Raw genomic sequence first — 21,934 nt, 5'->3', positions numbered from 1 at the left:
AACCGTTTTAAGTATTTCTTATTTGCTTACTTTTAGTGTTCATTTTACTGAATAGTACTGTAATGCTGACAGTTATCATACACATACATACACCCCCAAATTTCTGTCTAAAGTGACATTAAGCTGAAGAAAGCTGAAGTCTATAGCCTGATATGTGCACCAAGTTAAAAATTTAAGCATGTCCAAGTATGTGCAATATGCAACTTGTTATACTACGAAAAAAACCCTAAAGAACCCAGAAATCATCCTAAAGTAGAAACATGCTACAGTGGATCACAGATACAGAATATCATCGTTACCACTACGGAGTTAGGACAACAGAAAACCAGTTAGGAACAGACAGGAAAAAAAACACAGAAAATTACATATAAACAAATCCTGAAACAAATAATATAACTGGATAGTTAACTACAGCATTTACAACTGCTGCTAAGAGTGCACACTACTTTAAATACCAGAAGTTTCAATAGTCCTGCTCTCCAGACTTCTTTCAAAAATAGCTGCAAGCAGTGTTATGCAACTCTGATAAATTCAAACAGATTTGGACATATATGAACTACCAACCTACCTGACAGTGTCCCATACTGGAAGCTGCTGTTAGAGCTTGCTGCAACGCCTGGCTTCTTCTTAATGAATTCTGTTCTTGGGATGGAGCTATCCAAGCAACATTGAGCAAGTATTCAAGGATATCACAATGCCCTCTCAGTGCGCTATGGACCAAAGCACACTGGCCCTTCTTGTCTACATAGTCAGCCTGCATTGTAGGTGGAGGGAAAAAAGGTGTTCAAAGTTAAAAAGTCAAGTGAAAGGCCATGAGAAGAACTTCCAAGCACTGCAAGAGAGTAAATGTCACTCCTATCTTCAAGAAGGGCAAGAAGGAAGATCTGGGGAATTATAGGCCAAACAGCCTCACCTTAGTTGCTGGGAAGGCAATGGGAGAACTATCTCAGAAACCATTTCCAAACACATGAAGGACAAAAAGGTGATTTGGAGTAGTCAGCATGGGCTTACTAAGGGGAAGTCATGCTTAAACAACCTGTCAGCCTTGTACAGCAAGGTGACGGGCTTTGTAGATGAGGGGAGAGCTGTGGATGTTATCTACCTCAACTATAGTAAGATTTCTGACACTGTCTCTCATAAGATAGTCATGGACAAGCTGATGAAGTACACACTTACATTAAGTACACAGTGAGGTGGACCTAAAACTGGCAGAATGGAGGGGCCAGTGGCTTGTGATGGGTGGCATCTGAAACTGTTTCACAGAAGCCTGTGTAGATGTTCTTCCCCATACCCTGCCCCAATTATATACTACTTGTGTAATCAACAATTTTCTTAGGTCTTTACATGATTTTTTTGACTGCAAACATTGCAATTTTGTGCATGAGCTTACCTTTGCACCTTTTTTGCACAGCAGTGAAACTATGTTTATGTGACCCGCAGCAGCTGCATAACTAAGTGCTGTCATCCCATTTTCTGAAGTTCCATCAATAGCAGCTCCAAACTCTAGTAAAAGAGTGACCACTTCTTCATGTCCAAGGTGTGACTGAACACACAGCACTGGAGCGTTATTTAAGACTTCAGTCCTGTAATTCACATTTGCTCCTGCCAAGATCAGCAGCCGACTCACCTAAAATTCAATTTAAACAACTTTTTATTCAGATTTGTCTGAATTTATTAAGAGACTGTGACATCTTGATTCAAATACTCGTATGTTACTTCCCAATTTTGATGGAGATTTTATTGGCAGACATTGACTTTATCACATATCTAGCAATATGAAAGTTTAAAATTGTCTGTTAGCAAATAATTATTCTATTAGTGTGTACTTCTAATAGAAAACTTACCTCTTCCCTGAAACTCACTACTCTCTCATGACAATTCCATCCATGCGACTTGCTGCTACTCTGCAGATTTATGTATCTGACTCCATTAACAGAGAACCAGATTGCGTAAAAAGCAATCTCTCTGCCCAGAGAAGCTGTGGCTGCCCCATCCCTGGCATTCCAAGGCCAGGTTGGACAGGGCTTTGAGCAACCTGGTCTAATGGTATGTGTTCTTGCCTGTGGCGGAAGGGCTGGAACTGGATGATCTTTAAAGTTCCTTCCAACCAAAACCATTCTAGGATTCTATGATTCTAAAAGCATTATCAGAGCATGCAAGTGTGTGTGTGCATGTGCGCACAAAGTTCCAACCAAAAGGCTTAGCAATTGGCTAGAATTGCAACTTACCAACTTAGATTTCCCTATCCATAATACAGGGATTCAAACAATAATGCAAAGTTCTGACATCTTGCATCCTTTCACTCTCACAGTACCGCCCCTTTTACATCTCCCCTTGATACTCTCCCTTACAAGAAAACATGGCTGAAGTCTGCCCAGCAAATCAGGTGGTCCATCTGACCCCCTGAAAGTGCATCCACACATTTATCTATGCTGTGGAGCATGGCTACATCAAAATCAGGGTCAAAACCTTCTTTCCAGCAAAACTATCAAGGGAAACTTCAATGGACTTTAACAACAGGTTTAAAAAGGTTCACGAAGACTGGTTATAAACGAGTTCAGTTACAGACGCAAAGAGTGGTGGCTTTTTTCCCCTAAAGGGTTAATAGTTACACTACCAATGCTGCTGAAGCAGCTGAAGCACTGATTGCACACAAGTGCTTTATTATCTTACCTTCACATTGGGGGTATAGATGTTTCTCAGCGAAGCAAGGGCTGCAGACAGTCCATCAGTGCTATAACCAATCCACAAGGCTTGAAGATGACTGGAAGAAATTCCAGTCCTTTTACTGAGACCCTACCAGAAGAGACATAACAGGAAATCTCTCTATAGGATTAGAAATACTATTCAAATCTACAACTCACCAGCATAAAGGGAAGTTAATATTTTGTCTGTTAGCACTACCAAGTATTTCTTATGAGCTTCTAATAAATTATTAAAGCAACATGGAGGACAATCTCTATGACTCATTCATATGAATAGGTCATAAAACCTATTAAGCTGTAAACTTTACCTTAAAAATGTGAGCTTTAAGTATATGATGACCAAGTTCCATAGTTTGTTGACGGTTTAACTTTCCCTCTTGTCGAGAAAACATGAAAGCCAGTAAAGCATGTCCATTCCTAGTAAAAAAGATTAAGAGAGAACTGCTTTTATACTTTCAGTAAATATCTTAACACATCTGTATGCCTGTCATAATAGCTCAGCTTTCTTTGTCAGACTACTGAAACACACCACTTCATCTAAACAATATTCTTTCCATAATGCAAAGAGAAAAAAGGCAAATTTCAAAGTTGAAACACACTCCTAATATTTCTTTACTGTCACCTCACCAGGGGCCTATGTTAGAACCAATACAGGTTTGACACCGATTTGTAAACTGCTCTCCTTTTGTCTTGTTTCATCTCACAGTACACTGCAGGTACCACAGATAAAACACAATTCTACAAGATCTGAATCCTTCTGAAATTTGAGATAAAATGTATATTTAGTAATTCAAACGATTACATAAAAGATAACTGCAGTTCTTTGAACATCATTTAGTGAAGGTTTCATTTACCTTGGCTCACATAAGAAGTCAGTATTTTCACCATCTGCTCTCCAAACAAGCCATTCTCTGAAGGAAGGATGGCAGAACATACGTGTTTTGTCACGCCTTTTTATCAGAAAACATGAAAGGGCTTCCATCCTTTGGCTGAAGTCTTCCCACTGCTGTTCACCATTTATCTGTCCTGCATTAATAGCCTGGAAAATCTGGTCATCTGTCATGGGATGTAGGGATGCCAGTGCCACATTTAATATTGGCAGGGCTCGCTCAAAAGCGGAGTTTGTCATGAACTTCATATTGCACTGAAGTAAGTACAGCTCTGATAGAGACACTGGAACAACCTTGTAGCTTGCGCTTTTGATTACTAAGTGACCTTTTTGGAAAAGATCCAGAGTGAGTTTCAAATAGAGGTAAGATCCCAGGCTTCTCAGGATCAGGTGGTTACTCACTTTCCCAATAATAGCTGCATCAGCTTTTCCATTTAAAGATATGTTGTTTATAATTTCCTGGCTGTTATTAATTCTGTACTGAATATAGGCATTCAAATCCTCATGAATTTCTTTGTTGTCTGGAAAATTGTCCAGGGATATTGCAATAAAGGGCAGTGAACGTACTACTTCCTATGAGGAGGAGAAGGAGAAAAAAAGAAGGAAATTAAAAACCAAAGCAACCAACCCAACACACAGGCATTACAGTATTCCAGCACTAAAAGCTCAACAACACATCTCTGCTGTATTTCTCTTCTTTAATGAGCACAAAACAGATTACAAAAATTCAGTATCTCTGTGATGGCTTTGCTAAAGCAAACTTTGTCTGATTTCACCACTTCTTGTATTATCAATTCTACTGGCATACTCAAGAAAGCAATTCTAAACAAAAGAGGCCTCCAATATCATACTTTTGCACTGTAAATAAACAAGCAACAACAAAAGAAGGAAGGAAAAAAACCAAACCAAACCAAGAGACTTTACTCTGAATTCCCATAAAACCAGCCACTGGAATAATATCCTGGAGAAGTGGCGGACAGACTCAGCTGTACAGGGTGCTGGGAGATCTAGCCTAGACTGTGTTTTTACCAAGAAAGGTAGGACCAGATGATCCTTGAGGTCCCTTCCAACCTGGTACTCTATGGTTCAGTATTCTTCCTATTAATGCAGTTGCACCAATGTGAAAGATCACTTGGTCTTTGACAGTAAGAGAAGAGTTAAAAGGTGTATTTACCTGAAAATTAGTTCTTATGGTCACAATGAGCTTCAGCCAGGGAGGAAACTTACAGATTATGCTTGAGATAAATGAAGAAACTGTGTCACCATAATCAGGTTTATGAAATTCAGCATCATTTAAACCATCTATCAAAATTATGTAGTCTTCCTCAGGAATTTTCCGCTCTGAAATATGGAAATAAGAGAAAAGGAAAGGATGAATACAGATTTTCCTACATCATTAAAAGTGATGCATTTTTAATCCCCAAATGTTGAGCATTCAAGAAATAAAAACCTATCTTTATATGCAGCAATATGTCTTAAGGATTCAAGCATTATTTAGGAAACTATAAGCATTAAGAGATATAAAACAACACTGCCATAAAATGACTATAAATAGAAGCAATCACAACAGTGCTTTTTACTGCACTATTATTATGGATCTATTTCACAGCCGATTTTAAAAGAGTTAAAAGATTAAACAAGGCTGTTAACTGAAGAGATGCACATATATGGGAAGAAGGCATATGTAGGTTATTTAAGCTATTAGTTAACACTGCTTTTGATTATTAGCTATTTACTTAAAGATTTATCCTTTGACTTACCAAACAAAATATTTTACAATTTGCAAAAATCATAAGGCATTGGTTTACACTTCCAATTCTAACAAGAAGTTATTTTGCAACAGCTCAAGAAACTAGCAATATTCATTTTGAGCACTTGATAAGGATGAAAATCCTGGGGGTAAACATTAGATTTGCCAATGGATTTCACAGGAATTTTGTTGACAGTCAACAAAATTCAAGAACTGCAAACCAGTTTTCATGAGAATGACACATGCTCTGTTCACACATTGGCAAATCTCCCCATCTTGCCATGTATCAAGTACCTGCTCAAGCTGGCACATACTCTGAAGCTTGCTGTTTTCAAGGAGTTTGCTTTTTTTTTTGAATATAAAAATCATGTTGTTACACACTTTCTTGGAAAACTGCCATATCAGTTTTAAAAGCAAGCAAAAAAACCACATCCACTCTGCAGGTGTTTAGGCGCAGAAAATTACAAAACAAAGAAGTGTGACAAAACTCAAAAGCATCTGAAAACAAAATCCTTTAATGCAAATGTGCCAACCTTAAATTCAGGGTACAAAGGTATCCTTGAGTTTTCTGGGGGAAAAAAAAACTTTAATATTAAAGTTTCATAGAATTTTATTTAAAAAAAAATATCAAACAATGGTTCAAAAGCTACCCATTGTTGTTACAACGACCACCGTTAAGGAATCCCTTTCTCCAGGAGGGTTTTGCTTTACTTATTTCTCTTAGGGCCTCAAAATACATATTCTTAAATTTTTTTTTTCACTTTTTCTGCAGTTCAGATTCAGTTTCCACTTTCTGCTTAACCTACCTTTCCTGAGGTTTGAAAGCGGTTCCAACACTCCCCTTTTAAAAGCTGCTGCTGGATCCTGGACACACGATCTCAGGCTAAGCATGCTTTGTAAGTGAGGCTCTTTTATTAGAAGATCTCTGTAGGCTGTTAGTTGATTTGAACGACAAAGTAAAGCTGCAACACTGTGGACGAATTCTGGTACAAGACACGTGTACGTGTTGTCAGCTTGACAGTAGTGATAAGCAACAACCTGCAGAATTTAACAAAGAAAAGAAAGAATTACCCCTTCAATACACATACTGGTTACTAGTTAGTCTGATTATTGTAAAAGTGAATTTCTCTTTCAGCTACAAAATACTTTTTAGGGTTAGAATAATTATCCAACTCCACAACTGGTCTCAGATGGCTCCTATCAAAAATACAGAAAAGAAGGTAATGGAATGGATTTTGACCTTGCAGTGTATGCAAAGAGGAAGTGAAACCAAAATGTCAGGTTCTGGCAGGAAAACATAGTCATTTCAGTTCATGTGATTTGGATACAGTGAGTAAACAGCTAACTACTGTAAGAAGAATAACTTTAGGCTGACTAAGCAACCTATTAGCTATAATTTAACAGCATTGGGTCACACACCACATTGACCCAAGGAATCACTTAATCATCATTAAGGCAAAAGTAAATGACAGACAGCTATTAAAGGCATACTCATGTAGCAAACAGGGTAAGAGGACAACTGGCTTTATTCTGCTTATCACAAATGAGTGTGTTAATTAAAATGTAACATAGGCCATATTTCTTTAAAAAGAACCAAACCCCAAGGAAAACATGGTGTTCACAGTAAACAGTCTGCACTCCAGTGTTTTCATAACATCATTTCTGAATAATACACATCACCTTAAAAACCGCAACAACAACCTCATCATGTTTTTCTCTATTGGCATAAACCATGCAATTCAGATAGCAACAATTTTTAATAATTAGGCAAAAACCCACAATTACCATAATAACCTAATGCAAAAATAACTTTTGCTTACTTCAGACTCTCAGAGCACGGAAAATAGAAAGATTACATTCAGACTCAACCTGCACCATAGAACATAGATGGATTATACACAGACCAAACATTTTATCATCTTTTTTTCCCCAAGATTTTTACCTTTGGAAGGTAGGCTGAGCATCTACCTGTAGAGAACACATGCCCCTTTTTGTAAGTAAAGGATCCTACTCACCCATACACACATAAAACAGAAGTGAATTTTTTAATGTTAACTCTTTCTAAGAGCAAGCAGAATTCAAACAACAGCTTGAGAGGTAGAGAAGGACAGTAGCTGATTTCACCATTTGTGAAATGTACACATCTTTTGGAAGTGTCCAAGGTTACTGCCTGTTCTCTCACCACTGACCAATAGCACATCCAGGCGACCGTCTGCCTCAGGTTAGACTCCTTCTAACATATGGAAAATCTATTAGTAAGTGGAACTCACCTTTGAAGCAAGGCGTCTCACAGGATCACCTGTCTGATTTTGGTATTCAGGAGTACTAGGACAATTCAGTGTCTTTATTGTACTGGTACCATTTGCTGGAGGAGCAGATGGGGATAACTGACTTAAGGGAATGTCCTGACAGGAATCACCACCTATTTTTAAAAGACAACAAATACAAGACCAAGTTTGCTGATGGCAGATTGTTTTCTAGGAAAACATGACAGAATATATTTACCACTAAAGTAAAAATGAAAACTTAACAGTAGCATTAAAGGCAGCCTGCAACTAGTCTGATAAACACAGGACATTAAATGCCACAATTTTAAAACAATTCCACTGACTTGTAGATCAAAACTACAGGATTACTGAAAGCAAACCATACTGACGCGAAGCGTGCCCTTATTAAAACTGTACACACAACTCATTTAAACCAATAGTTTTTATATGACTGAATTGTCAGGAAATATAAACAATATATCATTATTATAAGATTATTATTACTTGAAGTATCAGTAGAAGAAGCAGCAGTAACAGTCACATCATCCTTCCAGTTATGGTAGGCACTGGATGGCTCAGGTGACAGAATCCTACAGATCCCAGCAGAATACAGAATGGGTTTCTCCATAGCTTTATTATTGCCTCTACTGAAATGCTATGGAAAATGCATGGTACTGAAACGCGTATGGTCTGCAGTGGCGAAGAAACACGTCACTTGTCACTTTCCATACTAATGGGAGAACAAGCTACTAGAGTCACAATACCAGAGTTTAGGGTACACGCTGCCTGACAGAAGGAAGAGATTCTACATAAAGTCTTCATTTTACAATCTCTTTTGTTTGGCTGGGCCCCCGCTATATTATCTGGAAGGTATTTGTCAAAGCATGCAATTTTAACAGTTTCCTTTCCTCACAGCAGGGAACAAGTATTTGCCAAGAAGCTGATGAAGCCCTTAAGCCAAAAAAACCCAAACAAGCTATTTTTATCAGTACAATAACCCAAACAGTTACTCAGAAAAGGAACATACTTTTAGGGCATGAATTAGGGCTATTTGAAGCTATTTGCCTCATGCGACTTCCATGGCAGCTCAGTGCCACCAGCCGTGAAATAACTGCAGTCTTCCCAAATCCCACATTTCCAGTAATGACTGCTCCTCTGATCTCTGATGGATCAGTATTCTTCAGTTTTTCCTCAATTGCTTGAAACAGCCATTCTCTTCCAACAAATACTGAGTCTGTTGTTATGCTTGGCACTTCAAACAACAGTGGCTTCAGCAAAATGTCTTGAGGCTTATAGGGAATGAAAAGAGCTGAGAAGAGATGACAGGGAGAAAAATTACTTAGAAGAAACTTGACATGCAATAAAACAGCACTGTTTCAGAAGATCACTTCATTCAGTGACCTCATTAATAGTGTTCATACTCAGACTTCCTAGAGCTTTCATCATGAAAACCTTACAGACCGATTTGCTCAGCTCAGGTCACCTCCATTATTCCTAGGTGAATTAAATTCTAGAGAAAAGAAGATACAAGTGTAAATCTGAGGAGTTTTTTTACAACTGAAGCAAGTTAGTAAGTCACAGAATCCACAAGTTTTCTTAATGCATTAACAATTCTATAAATGGGGAAGTGCCAAACATTGCTCAGTTAGAATGAGCTACACTGCTGAGCATCTCAGTGTCAGGTCTTCAAACCTGCAGACATCTACTGAGAAACAGAAAAAGGTACAGAGAATAAATATTTTTTTGCTGTTTTAACCCTGTAGCTTTAAAGTAATGTTGGAAAAAAAATTACTACTCTGTAGTTCTGTATTTTGAAGCCACAAGAACAGAAATTACACAGCACAGCTGAAAGTGTAGTCATGTTTGATTACTTTATACGTTTGGCAAACAGAAAACCTATAGTTTGGAACAATTTGGCTTTGGTTGCATAAAACACATTAAAATTTACAGAAATAATAATATGCACTAATATAATGCTCTGAAGAGCATTCATTAACCAAATCCAATGTTACACAAATGCTGTTTCAGCATTAATCTACAAGTCTGAAAAAACACAAATTAAAGAAGACAGCAGAGCACCTATATATGATCAGTTTTACTAGGAATTTGCTTAAATTGCTCTGTTTTATTGGTTGTGACAGATGAACTCGCCTCCTTGACCAAATCTGTAGTAGTCTGGTCGAGGCACTCTTCTTATGTTTTTCTCAGGTGCAAGACCTTAAATCTGTCCTTGCTGAACTTCATAAGGTTCTTGTTAGCTTACTATTCCAGCTTGTCCAGGTCTTTCTGCAAGATGGCTCTTCCTTCTAAATGTCCACTTCCCCACTCAGTTTGGTATCACTGGCAAACTTCATAAGGGTACACTTAATCCCACCTTCCAGATTATTTACAAAGAGCACTGGGCCCAGTATTGATCCCGGGAGGACCCACTGGTGACAGGTCCCCAGCTGGAAAAGGAGCTGTTCACCACCACATCAGGGGGCAGCCAGACAGCCAGTTTCCCCACCACCACCACAGAGACCATATGTCAGGGCTGTAATGCATCAGTTTCTCTAGCAGGAGGTTGTGGGGAAACCATTTCAAACGCCCTGGGAGAAACCTAGGTAGACAATTGTTCACCATTCACCCCACATCAACCAAGCAAGTTGCTTTGTTACAGAAGGAAATCAAGTTTGTCAACCCCTTGGTGAATCCATGCTGACTTTTCCCAGTCGTGTGCTTCATTTGACTTATGATAGCCCCCAGAAGGATTCATTCCATAACTTTCCCGCAGACTGAAGTAATACTATTGGGCCTACAATTTTCTGGATCTTCCTTTAAGCTCTTGTAGATGGGGGTACTGTTAGCCTTCTTCCAGTCTTCTGGGATGTCCCCTGAACTCCACAACTTTTCAGAGATCAAATATGTGTTAGTCATAAATAAGTCTAATGGTATCAGATCAGCTGTGTTTTTCTAAAACAGAATTCTGATGAGACAGCCTCCTGAAGATTTTAAATGCAGCATAGTATTTCTTAAGTTGCAGTACACTCTTAACTGAATGTCACATGATAAAACGTAGCAGTGAAAAAAATACTCAGTAGTTCCTGAATTAGTATTACACAGTTTCAATCTGGAGATGTACATGATCAGAACTACACTGCCCATGCACACTTGGGCAATATACTGATTTCTTATTAAAAGCCATACATATCATTTTTAACCTCAACATTATGCAGGGAAAAGTATAAGCAAGCATTTTATTTTCAGATATACTGAATGATCTGTCAGGAGCACTCTAAAGTAACACTTCATAAGGCAGGGGAGTTTACAAAGATCACAAAATATCCATGTTACAAAACTACTGAAGAATTGTATGACTGTACCAAGACAGATGCAGATGTAAACATGCATACCTTTACTTTCCTGCTGCACTCTCCCACCAGCAGTGTTGTGCCAAGGTAAACGAATTGAAGTGCGTAAGGGAGTATTTCTTTGTCCATCCAAATAACTCAGATCTTCCAGTTTGGTTGAACTTGTTGCTAGAATATTAAAGGATCAAAGCTGATTTTTCTGTCAGCATAAGTTACAAAGAGCATTTCTATTTATTACCATTCTTTCCTCAACACAATACTTACAGATAAGTTTTTTCTAGACAATGGCAGTGGTTGAAGTAATTTAGAATATTTACAAAATGCTTTTCAATCAAGTTCACTAAATATTTAGTCGGATTCGTCCCCTTCTAGGTGGCCCTCACATCTGCCTTAACTTCCTCATGTAGTAAACAGTTCTCCTGTTAACACAGTTTCCTTTTTTTACCATGAGAACCACCATATCAGTGAGGTCAGAAGTGTTATGAGCATGTTCAGATATTAGCTGCTGGCACACTATCTGTGAGGAAACATTTACAATCTTTTTGTATTAAATGCTATAAAATTCTGGGTAACATTTTTCATTTTCTTAATTTCTTAAACCAAAATGACTGCTATACAAAAGAACTGAAAACCCAGAGAATATATATGCTGAGTTATATCATGGATACATACTTTTTCACCAGAAATGAATATTCACATTAAAAAAGCAGTTTTCAAATTGATACCAAATCCAAAATCTTCCATCTGTTGGAGGGACATCACAGCAGGGCATAAGCAATTCAGATTTCTGGACTGCACTGACAACTTCCTGACATAGGCCAGCAAGAAGGCAAAAAGGAAAGCCGCTCTATCCATGAAGAGGTATTTTCTGCTTCCTCCCATGTCATATCCTAGGGCCAGCAAAACTAGCGTCCATCTCCAGTTTTAGACAGACATGCAGATCAAGTATGTGGCAAAATTATGAATCACATACAAGCAATTCAAATGCTCTAAATGATAATCAGAGCAGAACACGTAGCTTGACATATGCCATAGAACTAGAATATCACCTTCATCGCGTTCATGAACTAGCAAGTTTTCTTCAGGAAGAGAATAACAGAACTCCATAATAGGAAGTGAAACACAGTAAAAGGGGAAAGAGTGACAGCAAGACACAATTCAGTGATTCCTAAAACAACACTCCTGCTTCTCTAGCAGGGATTGGAGGTGTGACAACTTCCAATCCCATGTTCATCTAGGAAAAGTTTCTTCAGTCACCCTTATCTGCAAGGATCCTGCAGATTAATTATTTAAATTCTTGCACATGTACCACAGTTATCCAAGTTTTAAAGAGAGAAAATTAGCACCAGCACTCAAAAGCCTGAAAAAAGTCATGTACAACTTGAAAGCATGTTAGATTTCACAAAAATCTGTAGCAAACATCTCTCCACTGTCAGAGACTGGAACATCTAAAATCAGGATAGTACATTTCCTTTGACATGGGACAGTCCACACAGAGCATTAACTTTCCAGCACTATAAACCCATAGTTTTTTCAGTCCCTTGTGAACCTGGGCATTATTGTATTCATAATATAGTATGTTGCTGTAAAATAATCCTTCAACCACAGAATTTTTAAATAATATTCTATTAACTTTCATGGTATTTTAAAGACTCAAATTACCTTTATTAAGACTGAAGTGAGTGTTCCAGTATCTTTCATAACATTTCATGAAGCATTCTAAATGTAGGAATGGGTTTTTTTGTTTGTATTAGCATTGGATTTTGGCTGTTACTGACAAGCCTTAAATTCTTGTTAACATTTACAAAGCTGCACATTAGCATCCTTTCCTGTTGCAGTTCTAGTATATTACAATTTGTTAGATTGCTCTGGGATAAACACATATACTTCCTTCCTCTAAATAGATTTCAAGTCAGAAATGCTTTTTCAGAGATATGCTTATTTCACAACAGTTAGAAAAAGCAATAGTAAGGTCACATACGTATCTATCAGAACCGAACAGACTCACATTTTCTGAATGAATGATTCAACTAAACAGCAAAATTTCACATACTGCTTTAAAAAAATATGTATGCCACTTGTTCAACAGAGATCAAACTATGATTTTGGTCTTGGTCTACATCAGACTTACACATCTAGCAAATGTGAGTACATGCAAGAGACAGCAACCACCTTAAGGATCAGCTGACATTAGATACAGAATAACTGATGGACTTTTAAAGTACTGCTAAAGTCCTAACCAATACCTACTAAAAAGTGCTATAAAAGCCCTCTGTACGACAATTCTAGTAACTCAGGTAATGCTCATCTAGTCAGTTTAGGACATGCTTTTTGTCATTTTTTCCATAAAAATACTTTCATACTAACAACAGAAAGATTCAACAGAAATGTCCTATCATTAAAAACATAATTTGTTCTACCTCAGGACTTTACCTGCAACGGAGTTTGGACGAGGCATTATTAAAGAGCCAGTATTTTGAGCATAAGGAATGGGACCCTCTCCTGTTGGTACTTCCTTTGGCAAATTCTCAGCAGATCCAACTGCTTCCTCTTCTGCAACTGGTGAACAGTTATCTGTTCTTCGATCATGACTAATCCCTTGATGTCTTCCAGCTCTGAAACTCCCATCCTTGCTCCATTCCAAACTGGATCCACTACGATCATCATTTTCTGATGAACTTGTTATAGTTGCTGAAAGAGGAGAAAAAAAAAACCCAAACCCAACTAAAGAACACAGAGGAAAATAGTACACTCATGTTAATTTTCATACTCAAATAGCATTTGGGCCCAATAGATATTCAAGTATTTCTTCACTGGGTATTGTGTTAATTTTAAGGAATATTATTTATCTAGAAGGGCCAAGTAACACAGCTGCTCAGATTAGGAAAAACACCTGAGAAAGGAGGCAACAAGAAAATTGTTCTGAAGAATCCAGCTGTATCCTTAAGTTTATGTAATTTGTGATGGGAGGAATAAGCAAAATAAAACCAACACCAAAACAGTTATGACTTTATATAAACAATCTACTACTTCCCCAAAACATGTGTCAACTTCATTTAAGAATTCAAATTTTGTAACAGATCTTGCAAATTTTCAAACCATTCTGTAATCATGGAAACAACAAAAGCCTACTAAGAAGTAAGAATAGCATCTAGAGCAAGAGCAAAATTTAAATGCATCTTTTTGATAATTCACTTTTTTTAAAGACTAATATTTTACAAAAACAATTCAAAATTCAACACTTTGAAAAAACTTGCACAGTTCTTCCAAAGCTGGGAGGCTTTCCACAAGCCTTCTTGTGATTAAATGTCCTGTATGTTTGTGAAACACATGATAAAACTTCACTGCTGTTCAGAGACCAAGCTCACCTCACATAGATAGCATAGCTACATTAGGATGGCAATCTGCCTGCACTCACATACCTGGCAAACTGATCTTGATAGAAAACTGCCATCAACTCAGCTATGTATTACTCCTTTCTTAAGTACCTAACATATTTCAATGTCAGAAAAAGCACACAAGGCTATAAGCATGTTTGACCAGCCCCTGTAGAATATATGAACAAGATTTCAGATTCTATTAAACACAGTGATTTGGGCTTTTAAAGCATTTCAGTGTACTGCAGTATGAAGTAAATGAGAGGCTCAAATAAAACCTTTTCATTTTTTTCTGATGTCATTATAAATTAATCAGAAAACATTTGCAAATTATTTCTCAATACTAAGGGAAACTTTTGGGCAGTAAGATGTGGGTGTTTTTGGTATGAAAATTTCAGGTAAAGCGAAATAAGTAACACAGACAGAGCCTCAGCTTAACGGCACCTGAAAACCACAGAGGTGGTTTTGCATACTTCATTACAGAACAGTGGTTTTCCACTGCTCTAGTGATTCACTAGATGAAAGCTAAAACAACACTAACTGCACTATCTGGAGTGCTCCAAATATTCCAGTTTGGTGGCCGAGGGTTATTAGAGTGCATCTTTAGTTCCTCAAGACTGTAGTTAATCAAGGCCTCCTGCAATAACTGAAGGTGTGAAGAATTTATACTCCTGAAGACCTACTGAAGTAATGTTTGATGAAATTAGGCTAATGTGCTTGCATAAGAACTCTGCAAATATATACTGGGGTTTGTATGTCTAATAGTGAAATTACTGTTTCATTTAAAATGTTTTCAACACTTCCGTTAAACTTTCACAAAATACCTGAACAACAAATATTTATTACAGGTTAAGCCAACACTCAATGCTTTTTGAAGACTTGAATGCAACAGAGAAAAATACAAAACAGAACGAAAGAACATCAGGATTATAAAAAACAAAAAACCCAAGCAAACAACCCCAATACCAGTTCAAATATCATCTAGGTAAACTGTGGGTCCTCCCCAGGATAAAATCTTAAATGTTGAAAGTACGGATGTGGTGATTCTACATTCAACTGACCAAATCATTAAGTGCAACATACCACCATATGAGACTGCTAACAAAATGCAAATGCAGACTGCTCCTTAAAACTCTGGCTTGTCCCATCAGAATAAGCACCAACTGCTCCTCCACATCAACTGCACTGCAACTTCAGCCCCGCAGGATGAGGAATTACTCACACAACTTTTCATTCTTCCAGCTTAGTCTCACATTCATAAGAATTTAAGATCTGATGCTTAAATTCAAGAGCTCATATTGTAAGAAATACCAATAATATGACGTACATTTTACAGGCAACAGAAGAAAAAAGCTTTGAGACATCCCATTAACCTTTGCACACAGCTCAGACTTTACTTCCATATGACAAATTTATTTCATTTTTATGATGGTGTCAAAAAAATCTGTCTTCTCCTGAAGCATGAAATACTTAAAACTATGATTCCTCCTGGAGTGAAATGTGGCATGAAGAAACCTCACTGCTCAAGACTTCCATACTGAAAAATAGCTAGTATCAGTGGCTACATTTTGGCCAGTAGCCCAGTTTTTTCTCCTACTTAGCTCATTGCTGAAGATTAAAACCTGCCTCCACTACTATTATGTCAAACTCAATAGAAGCAAGGAAGAATTCAACTACAGCACTAAAACATTAGAAAACTAAAGGAAACCTGAACTGTAAGTGAAAAGAGGGAAAGCCAGAAAAGACAGATCTCCTATCAGAGTCTGCTGGCCCAGAAAACATAATGGGAGTAGAAATACAATGGAAGCCCACAAAAGCAGCACAAAAGTGCAAGCTATTTTCATGGTTGGATGAACTCTGTCAAAGACATTAGAAAACATATACTTACTAAACATAATTTAAAACGCACATTTACTACTAATAACAAATTTCAATGCACAGAAATGTTTGTATTTAAAAAAAACAAAAGCACTTGTCAGACAGATGCATCGGCCTACAAGGATGCCGGAGAGGGACTCTCATTAGGGACTGTAGTGATAGGACAAGGGGTAATGGGTTCAAACTTAAACAGGGGAAGTTTAGATTGGATATAAGGAAGAAGTTCTTTACTGTAAGGGTGGTGAGCCACTGGAATGGGTTGCCCAGGGAAGTTGTGAATGATCCATCCCTGGCAGTGTTCAAGGCCAGGTTTGACAGAGCCTTGGGTGGCGTGGTTTAGTGTGAGGTGTCCCTGCCCATGGCAGGGGGGTTGGAACTAGATGATCTTAACGTCCTTTCTAACCCTAACTATTCTATGATTCTATGATCTTATTTCTCTCCTTGGTTTCTTGGAGTTACAGATGGAAAGGGTGCTGCCATGGGTTGCCAATGGACAGGGCATGTTCAAATTCTCCCTTAATTTGAGACATAAGTGACAGCCCTGCAGAGCTGTGGCAGATGATTTTAATACTGTCCCATGATCATGAACCATATATACTCGACTGAAGGACTGATACAGGTGTTGGCCTCCCCACGTTCCTATCTTCTCTGGGTTTCCCTCCACTGATCTCACACTCGTACACTTAACAAGTCCACCATCTTCTCCTGTCCCTGTACAATAAAGGACTTATTTTCTTCTTTCTCCTATTTTTTAAACCCCTTCCTTTTAATTAGTTCAATAACCAAATTTTATCACTGGGTTCAAAAACACTTTCTTAAAAATACTAGTATTAAAAAAGTTACACAATGTTATACAAATGTTACACTAGTATATTACTATACATACATATAGTGTATATACAATGTTATATACATAGTATATATAGTATATATACAATGTTATAGCATATATACAATGTTATACTAGTATACAAAGTTATACAGCTGCCATACCATTGTATTACTTTAAACACATATGAAGCTATTTCTGACCTCATTTAGAATATGGATATACTCAGACTATTTCAAGCTTGCATATCATGGGTAGGAGGTTCGTATCAGTATCTGTAATTTCCACTTGAGAGAAGAGAAGCTCTCACTCAAGAACAGGTTTTAAAGAAGATTAAAGAACACAGCTCCAGCATATTAACCCCCCTTTCCATAAGGAAAGAAGGAACCCACTCCATTGCAAAAACAGCAGCTGCTTGGATGTTTAGTCTTGGATGAACTTGGATAAGTCTTATTATTGATAATGTGCATTTATTTATGCCAAGACTTCATAAAATATCTGCATATGAAATGTACCTTCTGTGACATTAAGCTGTGTGTACAAAACATGCAAGTATACCTCACCTGGGCTGCAGCACCTCCCAGAGGAGCTCAGTAAGGTTGAAAATATGTAATTAACAGAGAAATAGGATCCCTTTTTCTCCTTCTGTATCATATACCAGAGAAACAATTTAGTGTATTAGCAATGCCAATATTTATATTCACACTGACGTTCCTCTCACTGATATAAACAAAAATTGCATACAAAACAGGAGAGAGTCCTTAAAACTTGAGATTTTTTTGCAAAGTCCATGAAGTTTTTCACTGCAGCACCACTTTAAACAAACGAGCAATCACACTGGTTTCGATCTCCAAACAGCTACGTATTCCAAACCAACATGACTTCCCTTTAAGAAACATGCCTAAGCAGAAATGCCTAATAGCTAGTCTACACATCACTTCCAGAACTAGTAAAAGCTTAAAATAGGTGCATTTATAAAGATAAAAGTATCTTTGTAATCGTATCCTATCTGGGAAGCCTGTTTTGTTTTAATGGCACAACTCTCTCAGCCCAGTTTGTCACTTGGAGAACTGATCTAAATTACTCTATTAAAAAAGCATATATATTAAAAAATATATAAAATATTTTAAACAAGAAAATAACTAAGGTATATTGACAGGTATTTTTTGCAACCAGAGCTATTACTGTTTCTTCTAGTCATACATCACTCTATTTTTATACCAATATACTCACCTGTACAATCATTTCAGTTTGTTTGATACCTGCATCAGTGCAAGCAAAATGGGAAACCCTAAATTCTGACAAAACCTACAACTAATGTACTCTGTTCTCAAGTCAGGCAGTGACCGAAATCTATAAACCCAGGAGCAACAACTCTGATATATCCTTTCATTTACATCAAAATATTAATTCTAGCTCAAAACTAGATCTTACACAAAATTGACCATAACAGGTTTTATAAATCTTCTATGGAAAAGGTTTACAGAATCATTTTCTAAAATTGAAGTGCTTAAATGTAATACAATGAGTCTTTTCACCCATGAAGAATACCTCTTTCAGGATAGCTGCTCAGTAAAAACAATGTTAAGTCATAGCTTATAACTACCAATTCATTTTATAATAAAATGCAAGAACATCTACAAAGTCAGAGTAAAGTGTTATCAACTGTGTTATGAAAACATGTATTATCACTACTTAGCAAGCACTACACCAACGATCATCATGGTAGTATTCACAATGACAAGCAGGGACCACTTTCACTTGCAACTCCTCCTACAAACAAGTTGTAAATAAAAACGCACGAAGTTCACAAACACAATGACATGTCTCAAGTTACTTTGTCAAATCTAGGCATCCGAGATTTAGAACTGCTTCCCTTTTTCAGCCTCTCTAAATTTAGTCCACCTTTAGTCCAGAATTAAATAAAACAGAAAGCTCACTTCTGTATATTGAGAAAGCATCTGGTTAGGGGCATTCTGTGCTTTTGTTGGTAAGCTTAACAGCTGTTACAAAATCAATTTTAAAAGGGATCAACCGGTTAAGGACTCAGCACTAAAAAAAAAAAAAAAATTAAAATAAATTTGACCAAACCAATAAAGAAACTTTCCTACAACAGTTTATAACAACATGAAAAATATGCTTTCCAAACCTCAGTCTGACCTTTCAGAAACTAGTATTAAAGCAGCCACCTGGGTGCCAGAAGGTACAGGCAGACAGCAATACAAAGTCCCACCAAGGCAGGGAGCAGTAGTAGGGAAGATGGCACAAACAAGGCAGCAAAGAATTTAGCTCTTTCCTTTAGCACCAACCAGACTTACTGAAATATTCAGTGACTTGGTAAAAGGAGCTATGTAACAGCTGGTCTGTGATGGCAGCTGCCTCTCTAAAAATAACAGTCCCTATAAGAGATGCATGTATAGCCTTGGTTCACCCCTCTCTTTTGCAGAGGACCGCACAATTTCACCTCTTCCATGATGCTCCATTTTACCTTAATTTTCATGCCCATTACTCAAAAGTCTGCACTAAGTTTAAACAGCTTGATTTAGGTTATTTTCATAAGAAGTAACATCAATTATTTTTTCTTCAGCTGGAAATTAAACCAGCTTCAAGTTATGCTGGGCTTCACCATTACAAAATGCATTATAGAGACATATATAATGGAAAAATAAGAAAAGTAGAAGAATATAAAAACTGGAGAGAAACAGAGGAAGTCAATTATTTTAAAGGAAAACATAGAGAAATTGGAACTGCACCAGGAAAACAAAAGAAGACAAATACACAACTAACAACAGCAACAGTTACAAAGAATATTATTTCAGTCTTTCAAGTAACTGAGGATTTGAAAAAGGATCCATGGACAGCACAAAAATTACCACAATGATAGGAAGCAGCTGTTCAGATTTGTACTATTAATTTGTATGAATTGCTTTACTAGTTAAGATCCTTACCTATAATTCCACTGTCTCTGCTCTCCAGGGTGGAGCTCGGGCTGCTAATAGTTCCACAGGGACTACTACCCTTGTTAGCGGCTGTTTTGCCAACACAGCTATTGAGAGTGGAGCAGGGACTATCAGTGCTAGGTGATGTAGTGCTGCTTGTGAGGGTGGAACATGGGCTCACTCCTTGACTGGCTACTGTACACTGCAATGTGAAGAGAAAGGAATAGTTATTACACAGGAGGCAGTACACTACTATGTGGAAAATCAGAAACATCAAGGTGAAGAACAAAGTAGGAACAAAGCAAAGAGCCCATTTTTCAAGCAAAAAATTCAAGAAGCAGCAGCTTTGTCTTTACTGAGAATCATGATGACAGCGTTTTCAGCTTAATCTTAAAAAGTGACCTCTGAAGAAAAAAAAAAAAAGGAGTTTTACAGTTCAGTGGAAGAGTTGCGGTTAGGCAGATTTCTTCTCTATTAAACATCTTCCTGGATACCCTTCTCCTCCACCCCCAGTATTTATTTATTTAACTTGGGTTAAAAACATCAGAACTGGAGTCTTATTCACTGAAACCCAAACTGATGCACTAAGATTTATGAGGTCTGGGACTAAAAGTGGAGAGAGGAAAGGTTGGTCGTTACTGTGCAGCTTTGATTAGCAGATGGGTTTCTTATGGACAGTAGCTGCTTGCTTCTCCCCAGGTCCTCTCTACCCCCAAATGACAGACTGTCAAATGGAAATGAACTTCTCAGGAAAAAACAAACACACACTACCCCAAAAGCATGCTCCTATTTTAACAAACCCCTGACATTTTTCATTCTCATAAATCACTGAGAACAGAAGGTTAAAAAAAAAAAAAGTTCCTCCTAAATACTAAAGGCAGAGAAAACCCTGAAGCTATTCACACTCATAGTAGATTAGGTTTAACATCCAGAAACGATGAGAAGCCTATTCTTTTTTTTTTAAGAATGCAAAATCAACTCACAGTTTCAAAACAATCAGACACACTCATTATAATTAACTTACAATTCTACTACCATATGCCTATTAAAATGGATTGTATTTTGTTATCAAGTAACTGCAAAAAGCAAACAGAGGAATTAACATTAGTCCCCTCAGAAACAGGATGAACATTAAATATATTATTTTCCATTATCCTACCATGACTTCATTTTTCTCTTCTATATGAGCAGATGTTGGTATGCCTTCTCCCAGTAAAAAACCCAATCTTGTCATCAATTCTTGTGCTGCAGGAGAACAGCTCGAGTCTTTATCAGGCTTTGCTTTGGAATGGGGAGAAAAAGATGGTGAAAATTAGAGTCTAATATTTGGAAGCTGTTACAAAAGATAGAAAAAGTACAATCAAATGTAAACATCAGTTCTTCTGTCTGTGCTATTTCTAACAGAGAAGCTAATGCCACTTAAACAACAATCAGACTTCTTATTGTTGGTGGGTCTTGGATCTTCTGCACAAATCTAGGGGAGAAAAAAAAACCCACCCTGCCAGTCGAACCAGAAATAGGTTCAGTGCAACTGGTTTGTGCTGGCAACTGCCAACAAACACAGCCCATCATGAATTGCTTAGGGAAAACACCTATTGCTAATATAATCTGGCAAGCTAGCATCTTCTACCATTTTCCTTCTTTGATGCCAACAGTTTGGCATTATCTACCAACCCATAATCATCTTCCCTAGCAGAAACATTTGTATAACATTTATTTTGTCCACTAAAATATGTAGTCCTGTCCCATCCTCAGACAATTAATTAAGGAGCATCACCTAGCCACTTGGAGAAACAGTAGGAATCCTCAGCTATAGCAATGCTGGTTGCAGTAGCTCCTGTCTGACCCTGAAAAGAGGGAAAACCACAGGAGCCTATGCTGCTGCTTCCCAACCAATGCTTCTGGGCATGACACTCCTGAATGTCAGCACCTTGCAAGTAGAAGCAGCAG

General features: G+C 37.5%; 1 protein-coding gene across 7 annotated transcripts in view; it reads right to left on the bottom strand.

Annotated features, from left to right (window-relative positions):
* Positions 1-21,934, bottom strand: part of TANC1 (tetratricopeptide repeat, ankyrin repeat and coiled-coil containing 1) — an 84,770-nt gene that overhangs the window by 14,396 nt on the left and 48,440 nt on the right. For 6 of the 7 annotated variants that reach the window (XM_062637862.1, XM_062637859.1, XM_062637857.1 and 3 more), the window contains 13 exons: positions 21,144-21,265; positions 19,994-20,186; positions 13,395-13,652; positions 11,004-11,129; positions 8,639-8,920; positions 7,615-7,766; positions 6,151-6,382; positions 4,769-4,935; positions 3,560-4,167; positions 3,014-3,122; positions 2,674-2,796; positions 1,391-1,627; positions 569-754 (listed from right to left, as the gene is read on the bottom strand). In XM_062637862.1, the coding sequence (XP_062493846.1) occupies positions 569-754; positions 1,391-1,627; positions 2,674-2,796; positions 3,014-3,122; positions 3,560-4,167; positions 4,769-4,935; positions 6,151-6,382; positions 7,615-7,766; positions 8,639-8,920; positions 11,004-11,129; positions 13,395-13,652; positions 19,994-20,186; positions 21,144-21,265 (2,795 nt within the window). The remainder of the gene's footprint in view (positions 1-568; positions 755-1,390; positions 1,628-2,673; positions 2,797-3,013; positions 3,123-3,559; positions 4,168-4,768; positions 4,936-6,150; positions 6,383-7,614; positions 7,767-8,638; positions 8,921-11,003; positions 11,130-13,394; positions 13,653-19,993; positions 20,187-21,143; positions 21,266-21,934) is intronic. The other variant, XM_062637861.1, reaches the window with a different exon arrangement.

Source organism: Pezoporus occidentalis, unplaced genomic scaffold (genome assembly GCF_034315485.1).
Source record: "Pezoporus occidentalis ecotype Australia unplaced genomic scaffold, CSIRO_AGI_Poc_V1 ctg54, whole genome shotgun sequence".
Taxonomy (NCBI): Eukaryota; Metazoa; Chordata; class Aves; order Psittaciformes; family Psittacidae; genus Pezoporus; species Pezoporus occidentalis.
Note: the sequence above shows the minus strand (reverse complement) of the source record. Positions and strands in the feature narration are given on the sequence as shown.